The 10398-nt window shown below is 43.8% G+C and overlaps 1 protein-coding gene across 2 annotated transcripts in view; it reads right to left on the minus strand.

Moving 5' to 3' along the window:
- The window catches only part of SNX2 (sorting nexin 2), a 34149-nt gene that overhangs the window by 20722 nt on the left and 3029 nt on the right, over nucleotides 1-10398 (minus strand). For both annotated transcript variants that reach the window (XM_005488426.3, XM_005488425.4), the window contains exon 2: nucleotides 6282-6399. In XM_005488426.3, coding sequence (XP_005488483.1) covers nucleotides 6282-6399 — 118 coding nt within the window. The remainder of the gene's footprint in view (nucleotides 1-6281; nucleotides 6400-10398) is intronic.

Raw genomic sequence — 10398 nt, forward strand, 5'->3', positions numbered from 1 at the left:
CAGAGAAAATTCATACTGCTTCACCTTCTTTTTCATTACGCTGCAATATGAGGTGGAACAATGGCAAAGTTTTATTATGTCTACAATAGCTACAGAGGCATACCATCACAATTTTTAGAAGTCTGAGAAACTATAATTGTTTCAGACCCTGAAGAATGGCAATCACTCCTCTCAGGAGCCACAAACATGATTTCGTTTACCTGGATTTTAAAGCATCTACTAATTCAATATGAAGCAACAACAGAAGCTACAAAGCTGTGGAGCTTCATATTTTTCTTCTCTTCACTTAAGTGTTCCTCTAAGATGTGCCAAGTTAAGATTCTTTGGAAAAGAATCTTAATTAATTGTCAAAGAAAAACTCTGTCACAATCATTTTAAAATTAAATTGTACTCTCCTAGAAAGCCAGACTTTTGCAAGCATGCTGGGAGCAAGAAATTAGGTATCTCTACTTGCCCTTCTCATGCTGTTTCTATACTGACTAGCAAAACAGTCCTAAGAAAGAAAAGAATAGTTATACTTGTGAGTGCACAGCACTGAAGCACAAATTCAACACAGTTTTTTCGCAATGGCATTTCAGAATGGCAGTGACACAAATACTGAAGTTCATGACTTGAGTTCAACAGCTTTAAACAAACTTTTTGCTTAGAACAGGAAACTGTGAAAAACATAGTATTTTATCTCATGCTCCATAAATCACATTTGTTTTTTCCTCAGTTTGAGAGTACTAGACTCTGTACTATAAATTGAACTTCAAAAGACCAGTCTCAGCTGAGGTGGAAGCTAGATGCCTTCAGTTCAGTGCTGCAAGTGCTCAGACAATGTCCTACATGGCAAAACCCAAACTCATTAAATCAATTCCTTGTGTTATTCTCACAGCATTCATTTCAGTTAAAACAATCTGGCTACAAACATTTGTTCCTTATGTCTGACTCCCCTCAATATTTACTCCAGTCTCCCTTTTTCTTTTCTTAATATTATCCAAAGGAGAATTGGCTTTCTTAAAATATCCACTCCAGATGGCTCTGTGGTTATAAAAAGCTGGCTTTAAATACTGAAGCTAAATAACCAAATTACGTACTAGTACTAGAAAGCTAAATTGCTAAAGCACTTATGGTCTTTGTAAGCTATAAGGCAAAACAAATGCAGAAAAAGAGTAAGATCACCCCTCTATCCTTCATTCCTTTTTTCTTTTAAGACACTTTCAGAGGGGTACCAAACTTGTCAATACATTCTAACAGTGTCATGAACAAACAACTTCAAATACATGGAAATACAAATTATGGAAGTTGAGAACAAATGTAATGGGCATGTGAATATATGCATTTATACAAAATAACACAGAACTAATGTGTCATTCCAAAAGTGTCATTCTTTTGGAAGGACACATCAGGTAACCAAAGAGGATGAGATTACTGTATTCAAAGCAAGACTGTCAGCTGACTAATGCAACATGAAGCAATAGGGAAAATGATAGTATTGAGATATAACATTCAGAACCATCTTATGCACATAATATATTTCTAACTATCCAAGAAAGTAGCTGGAACATTTATGTTCCTACAACTGTAATTGACAGAAACAACAATGCACATTAGCATAGTTCAAAACTGACACCGAAGTAGCTACTGATTTATGAACTTTTAGAAATGTTCTGTCTATTAACATATCACTTTTCAGAACTTTCATATCTTTTTCTAAAGCATGCAGTACTGTCAACTGTCAGAGACACAATCATGCACTAGTAAAATGACAGGACTTGTCCCTTGTGCCAGTTTGTTACCTTTCCATTAAAACAAGAGTAGTAAGAAGGAAATAGTTTCAATACAATCTGAATTACCTCTCTCTTTATAACTGGAAAAAAGGCTGGGACAGCTTATGCATGACTATTGAGTAGAAAACAAGAAAGTAACTTAAGTCATGCATTTCCAGACCAACAGATTTGAACATTTTGAATCACAAAATTATAAAGACTATTCTTACTGTCAGCAGACAGTGTTAGTGTCCAGCTTAACACCCACACTACACACTGGCAGTACACTGTGGGATCTCAGCACCTCAGGACTGAGGTGCCGAGTCACCGAGACCACCCTTGGGGGGCTCGGGAGTCCTGGAATGTTGCCAGAAGTGTCTGGTGGCTGGACTTTGATCCTACATGGGAGACGACACCTGTATGAGGATAGGAGGGTTTCACCAGGGTGAATGGCGAAGGGATTAGTTAGTTAGAGAGTGAAACACAGGGTTTAGGATTTCTGTACAGGGGGGTTTAGAGAAGTAAGATGGAGGAATTGGGGCGTGTCCTGTCCTTCTTCTTCTTCTTCTTCTCCTCCATCTTCTGTGGTGATGGTGGCACTTTAGGATTGGTTATTACTAAAAGTGCACTGGTTAATTAGGGTAAAAGGTATTGGGGAAAAATGATAAATATTGTATACGCAACTTTGGGTATAAAGATAGGTGACCGCCCGGAGGGCAGGGGAGTGTGCTCATGGCTGGCTGCTGAGCAGACCTCTGTCGGGCCGAGAGAAAATCTTTTAGATAAACAATTAGATAAACAATTAATAAACACCGAGACCGAGAAAAGATCTGAAGCCTCTCCTCGTCCTTTGAAGCGCGGGCTGCCCAAGGCCACCCCGGGCCTTTCCAGGCTATCTAAACAGCCGGGAATCCGACAAGTGGCATCCCTGGGTGGGCTACCCCCCACCAAAACCTTTCGGGGGGGGAGCAGCCTTGAAGCCCTGAAGAGCTGAAGAGCCAAGAGGGCAGCTCCGACCTTGGACGAGCTCCCAGGAGAGCACTGATAACTCCTGAGGAGAGAAGCCTGAAGAAAAAAAAAGAAGAAGAAAAAAAAAACGGCCAGGACAGTCTGCAAAAAACAGCAGTCACTGAGAACTCCACCTCTCAGCTTCTGCCAAAGACAATTGCAGAAACAGGCCTGCTATTTGAAGTGGGGTTTTGGCAATAAATTAACAGACATTTATATCTCTTAGCAACGAAAAAAGACAAGACAGCGTTAAAGCTGCTCTCGCCAGCAAGAATTATGCTAGAAGGCATTTCGGTGCAGTCGAAACGCCGGGAAAAGCTGCGAAAGGCTGTGGCACCCTCAGAAGGAGGGGGGGAGCAAGGCTCCGGGAAAAAATTAGCTCTGGCCTCAAGAAGCCAGGGGGAAAGGGCTCTCAAGAAAAGAGAGCAGGAAATAATATTAAAACCCCCGGTCCCAAAACCCAGAAACCCCAGTGTCATGGTTTGACCCGGAAACAGGATTTCTGGGATGCTGTGTGGATGGGGCCAATGAGTGCTCAGATTTGAATATTGCCATCTGGCCCAACCACTGGGCACTGGGATCCACCTCCGAGAACACAGGGTAAAAGCAGGGCTCTCCCCCTGGCAGTTTCTCTTTGGATTTCCAGCGGTGAAGGAGTTGAGTCTCTCCCCCGGCCCAGTTGCTGGCTGGGCTGGGGGAGGGGAAAAGCCATGCGGCCCGGCCCGGGAGAGGTAGGCCTGGCCCCCCTCCCCCCAAGGGTGGAAGGAAGAAGTAAAGAACCCGGGAAGCAATGGGCAGCCTGTTCCCCCCCCCCCCCCCACCTTGGAGACAGACAGAGAAAGTGCAGCCGGTGTTTGTGTGCCGTTACCTTGAAAGCAGTAAACATGTGCTGGCAGCAGGCAGCCCGGCTGAGGAGATGGTGGGGGGGGTGCAGCCAGGAGTCCAGCTGCTTGGAGGAGTTTTTAACCCTTTTTTGGACAATGAAAACTTCACAGAACATTAACGCTTCCTAGACGAGATAAGAGTGGAGGAGGAGGAAGGAAATGAGCGAGTAATGAAGATCTGGACCAGAGAGAGAGAGAGTGAGAGATGTTAGAAAGATGGAGAAGAGGGAGTGGCATTTTATGCTGGACTCTTTTGTATAGCCATGGACAGAGCTATGTTTCCCTGGAATACAGAGACTGAGTCCAGGGGGAGAAATGTCCTAGAGCCAAAGAAGATTCAGTGTGGGTACCCCTCGGCCCCAGGGGGTATATAAAATATGGGGGGGACAGATGTCCCAGAGGTGAGAGATTGAGCTTTTCTGGAACTGGACACAGCCTCCTTAAAAGGACAACCCTGGAAGCAGCCCTGATTCTGGTCCGGTGGTGAGAGCACCGGAACAAGGACGGAAAAGGCCACCACGACACATGGAAGGACTCCCTTTCCTCTTGAGGAACTGAAGCTGAGCATTCTAAAGGATGGTGCTGGACCCAGAATTGATTTTGGATTGTATTGTATTGGGAATTTGGGGGGGAGGAGGAGGAGGAGGAGAGTGTTTTTGTGAGGTTTCATTTTCCTTGGTTTTTTTCCCTCTTTTTTCTTCCTTTTGTGTGTAGTTTAGTAATTGTCTTTGTAGTTTAGTTAATAAACTTTTCTTCTTTTTCAAGTGAGAGCCTGCTTTGTTTATTCCTGGTCAAATACTCACAGCAGACACCAGAGAAGGTGTATTTTCATGTGGGCATTTGGCCTTGTGCCAATGTCAAACCAGAACACCCAGGAAACTCCTAAAGCGTCCTGACTCAGGATCGGGGGGGGGCGCTTTCTCGCGGCGGCGCGGTGGCAGCAGAACAAGGCGGCCAGGCTGCGGTGGTGCAGGCGGGGAGCGCGGGTGAAGAGATAACGGGAGACACGTGTTCAGGTGCGGCTTTGGTCAGCGCAGCGCGGGGGGCGGCGGCCGTCCCGGCCGGCAGGGTAGCAGAGACGCACGCGGCGGGCAAAACTCACAAGAACCCGGGGGGGGAGTCACATACCAGCGCGGGGGCATCAGACACGGGCGGCGAAATGGGGGAAACTGCGCAGCCCCAAAGGGCCACCGTAGTGAGACGCAGGAGGCGCGCGGTTGTGACATCAGACCCGGTGCGGAGGTCGGCTCGGATCACGGAGCGGGCCCAGGGGCCGGCGGGAGGCAGGCTGTACACACCGGTGGGGGGAGGAGTGGACACAGCGTCAGAGGAGGAGGAGACAGAGTCGGGGGCAGACCGAGGGGAGGAGACCTCGGAGGTGGAACAAGGGGGAGAGAGTGACATCAGCTCGGGAGAGACAGGGAGCGGCTCGGAGAGCACGCATGCGCAGAGAGTAGAACGCGGGCAGGGGCGGGCCAGAGTCCCTGTGACGTCTCGGGCGAGGAGGGGCTGTGCTCGGGATTCTACATCCTGGGGCTCCACACCCTCTCCAGACTTGGTACCTTTGGGTGAAACCCTCGGGGTCCAAGCAAGGGAGATGTTCTGGTGTTCAAGCTCCATTTCCAGCTGAATTAAAAGCCAAGCAAACACGGTCTCAAATGAGGTCGCCGGCAAGACAGTCGGCCAGAAGAGGAGCAGTCGAGCTCACTCCGTCATCCGAGCCAGGGAGGCCGGTGACAGCGCCACCTAGTGGCAGGAGGACAGAAGTGCAGAAGCAAATAAGCCCATCTAAAAGATCTCCAGCGAAGGTTGCTTCCTCTCAACATAATTTGGTCTCTAGTGACAGCGGAAAAAAGCCAATGTCTGCAGAAGAAATTAAACCTAGTTCCCCTGGAATTGAAGGCACAGCAGATGAGACAGCTGGTGCTGAACCTGAAGAGCTCTTCAGACCATCATCAGAAGTTTTTGGAATGGGCATAGACTATCTGGAACAGTTTGGGTCTTCATCATTCAAAGAATCAGCCTTGAGGAAACAGTCACCGTATTTGAAGTTTGACCCTCTGTTGAGAGACAGTCCAAGAAAACCAGTTTATGGTACTATTGAATTAAGTGAGAGTATCATCACAGCTCCATCTCAGCCTGGGCCTGTTGCTGATTTAAATACAGTGCCTGAGGAAGCTGGAAAGCCTCTAGTGAGTCTTGAGAGTGAAGAAAAACCAAAAGGACTAGATCTTCTGGGGACATTTACAACTTCTGCTGATCCCCTAATTCCAGACTCAGCTCATGGCTGGCTGCTGAGCAGACCTCTGTTGGGCCGAGAGAAAATCTTTTAGATAAACAATTAATAAACACCGAGACCGAGAAAAGATCTGAAGCCTCTCCTCGTCCTTTGAAGCGCGGGCTGCCCAAGGCCACCCCGGGCCTTTCCAGGCTATCTAAACAGCCGGGAATCCGACAGTACACATCACAGAGAAACTTATAAACAAACTCAACTAGCCGCATTTTTCACAAGAAAAGACCTCTACAACACTGTCAAACTACTTTTAAGGTTTCAATCCTCCCTCTCAGAAAAGCACATTTCCTTCAGTCCAAGGGTGAAATGGTTAGTGCAGGCATGCTAGAAGAAAATAGTCATTACCAGCAAAGAGATCTTCTCTGTCACCATCCAGCATGATTTCTGCTGGCTTTGGACCATTGGAGTTTGTGCTGAGGTCTTCGGCAGGAAGACTTGCTGGCTCTGGAGATGAAGGACTTGACTGTGTTAAAAAAAAAAAAAAAGAAAAAAGTGAAATGATTATAAGAGAATGAGTTGCCATATGTCAGTATATAAGAATTATTGCAACACTGTTTCATTGCAAAGAAACAAAAGATTTACAGAAAGGGAACTCTGTCAGCTATTTCCATTTCCCATTCCTAGCACAGCAACAATGAATACAAGACATGAGCTAGTCAACAGCTATTAATTTCTTTGTTTGAGAGAAAAAACAGTCAACAGTTTCTTCAGGTTTATTAACATGAAACAAAAGCTACTACAGAATGACCTAGAATAAGTTTTTAGTGATGCCAAATGTAACTTGATTATTAGGTTTCTCCTGGAAAGGCTTGGATTTAAATCTGGATTTGTACATAGCCAAAAATCAATATGGAAATCTCCAAGCGCTCTGTGATTGAAAAGAACATATTAAGGCCATCCAAATAATTACAGCTTGGAGCTGTAAGAAATTTTGTTAGCTTTGCAACAGGATTACTGCCACTGAGGATCAGAGGATCACACTGTATTGTACATAGAAGCTGGGCTTACCACAGACACAGTTTTTTAATTCACTAAAGACTAGAACTTGCCCTGTTGAAGACACTAAGAAAAACTAAAGCAACATTGAAACCAGGCCACAAATGAGTATGTATTACACTTCATAGCTGAAGGTTTTAAGCAATTTCACAACTCAGAAGTAGCATATTTCAGAAGAAATGGTCTGTCTCTCCAGCCAGTGCTGCGTAGAAGTGCAAGTTCAAAACCTTGCATTCTAACTAGAACAGAAAAGCATTGAAATGCTTGATTTCTCAATGCTTGAGGTTCAAAAAGGTTAAAGTTTTATCAGCAAAAGCAGTTCTTCACTGAAACATGGTAGGTACTCATTCCAAACCAGTTTTGCTGCTATTTAGCTTTGAACAGCAATCCACTTACATTTTGATAGACTGGAGCTTTAGGACACAGTGGGAGTCTCCCACTGGCACAGATGCAGAATGCATGTAGGTTTGTGCTTGTCAAGTCACTGCCATGAAAAACAGCCATAGGGAAGAAAAGCCTTCCTGAACCTCTACAGCACATCAGCAGAGAGCTTTCTGCTTTATCACTTAATTATGTAATGAATGGTGGAAGAGAGCCCTTGGAGAATGCTTATACCTTCAAGATATTCCCTCAGTCTATCCTCTGAGTTTTAGTGGAAGTAGCTATTTCAGTTACTAATGGTTATTTTTGACCATATCTGGCTTCTAATCACAAATCTATTCTATCAGACACAAAATTCACTTTGAACACTTAAATCTGATCAACCCAAGGAAAATATCTGCATGCCTAAAGTTACAAATTAACCAAAGGTCAATACAGAGGTATTCCCACTTTAAAGAGAGATACAGATTCCTCTAAGAATAGCTATAAATACATGACACCAAGTCCCTTTCTGTTACTGAGCTGGGAAAGAGCCTGTCCAATGGCACAGAAAATGCCAATATTTCTGCACTGGATACCAGGCTTCATAGCTGTAGTTAGTAGAGCAGTTACAGGCAGCTCTCTTCAAACTTCTTATGGGAATATTTGCAAACAGCAAGGGCTCAAACAGACCTTATGGGCACCTCAGAAACGTGAAGAGGAAAGCTGACCAGATGGATATCCCAAACCTTGTAAAACCATGCTCAGCAAAGCTGTGGTGAAGAAGGACAGAGAGGATATCCAGAGTTAGAACACTTGTTACACTTCTCTCTTCCTGAAGATGGCCAAGCACAGGCCTGCCCATGGAAGAGATGAATAACTGCAACTTTTATTCTACCCATCAAATTCTCCTCATCTCTGTCTACTGGTCTTCTCATTTTTACCCTTGCAATTTTTCTCTCCCAGGTCAGGGGGAGTCATGAATGCCAGACAGAAATAAACTTCAACAAGCTGACAGGTGATAAGGTCCCTACTGGTCTATTCATCTTTCTGTGGCTCTTTGGTCCTTTTAAACAGCTATATTCTCAGACAAGATGAAATAAGAATGGGACTAAATATATTCACTAAGAGTTGTGACTTTATAAGAAAAAATGTGTAGAAGCATCTCAAAAATTATTCATGGTCTGAACACTGCATTAGGTTGTTTAAGAGTTTTGCAATGAAGCATAGTTTCTTCTCTTCAAAATGGGTGCAGTTCTCAGAGAACTACAAAACCCCAGCAAGGCACTGCCCTTATGTATGAAAAACTGAGTCAATAATTTCTAATAACCTGATTATTTTGCACAGCCAGTGGGTCAGAAAGTGCCTCTCAGAAACCAAAGAGGCACCCATACCTGTGAACAATATATTAAGCTGTTTCAGTTGCAGTCTTCTATGGATCAGAGCCAGAAGACAGGACCCCAGCTTTGCTTTTTTATCTCTACAAAATACAGCTAAAATGGCCAATGAAAAATGCCTGTCAAAGGAGTCAGCAGTCAGCGCAATGAAAATCTCTTTATCAGACAAGATATGGAGATGAGACTAACAAAAACCTCATGGCACAGACAAATAGCATAGCTGTTTAGAAACTTTAATTTTACTCAATGCCAAGGATTCACAAACTGTCATAAACGCATCCATTTCCTGAAATGTGCACAGCTGTGAAATTTCTGAACAACTCCTGAGCTGAAGGTTTGGTGAAGCTTCCAATAACCAAGATACTCAATAGCCAGGACATCCAGGTATCCAGGACAGTCAGGATCCTGCCATGTTTTTCTTGAAAACAAGTTTCTGGTAAGATGCCCGTGGGCCCATTCCAATTTACAACGTCAGTAACAAGCTCTATTTTCTGTTCTTTCATTGTTCCTTACATCTGGAGGCAATAACCAAGTATTTTACAGCTCTGACTTATGAAGAAACAACAACAAGATCTTGCATTTTCAGCTGGTTGAAATTATAGCTCTAGACATTTGGACATCCTCCTTTCTCTGAATAGTAGAGTACCTCCAAACTAGTTCTGCTTGCATGAGCCCCTCCTCGCTTCCCTCAGTCAAAACACAGAAGGCTGACAGAAGGTGGCCATCATCATATTCTAGTTGTTCAGGTTAACCCAGCTCACTGTCTGAAACAGGCTTACAGGAGCTCACAAATCACAGCATGGGCAGAGACAACACACTCAATGGCAGGACAGTCTCGTTTGCACCAGAAAGGAAGATGACACAAGCAGCCACATTGGAATAAATTTCCACATACTTCCATTACAGCCTGGATTTAACATCAAGCAACAAGACACACATTTTCAGTGGAATTACATCAATTAATCTTGGATACAGACTTAGCTTTCTGCAAAGGTATAATACAGTATTGAAGGACTTAGTCCTTTTCTCTCTGATATTCCAATGGGAGCTTTACTGCTTCCACAGTAACAGCCACTGTTAAACTGAATGAATATTATTAAAGCCATCTAGACCTCTGTGGCTATCTAGTGTTTTGCCTCATGTACAAAAAACAGATACTGCAGATCTTTGACATGAACAGATCAACTGGCAATGAGATTATTACACACCCTGCCCTAAATTAAAGTCCTTGATAAATTACTACATCTACTGCTTACTGATTATTTTCAAGTTTCTCCATGTATTTTTCCATTTAAAAAACCCAAAAACACCAATAAACAGGAGTATGGGAATGAAAATGTAGGTTTGAATGAGGCAGCCTAGGTTCCTCTGTTCACATGGCAACTTCATAAAAGACAGACTGGCAGTATAGAGATAAGTGAGAAATTTAGGGAAAGTGAAATAAGAAATGGTGCAATATATAAACAAGAAAGATGACAAAGACTGGTGCATGAAGGAGGAAGAAGGTAGAAATGGTGAAAAGAGAGTAACAGTGACCATTTTTTCAGAAAATCTAATGTATATCTTACACATATGTCACCAAATTTGAGTTTCAGGCAGTTGTTTGTGGACCCTTCTAATGGGAGCAGAGTACACAAACAGCAAATTAGCAGTTTGTTGATTAAACTTTAATACGGAGTGATTCTTCTCATAATACACAATTAACTTCC

Source organism: Zonotrichia albicollis, chromosome Z (genome assembly GCF_047830755.1).
Source record: "Zonotrichia albicollis isolate bZonAlb1 chromosome Z, bZonAlb1.hap1, whole genome shotgun sequence".
Classification (NCBI taxonomy): Eukaryota; Metazoa; Chordata; class Aves; order Passeriformes; family Passerellidae; genus Zonotrichia; species Zonotrichia albicollis.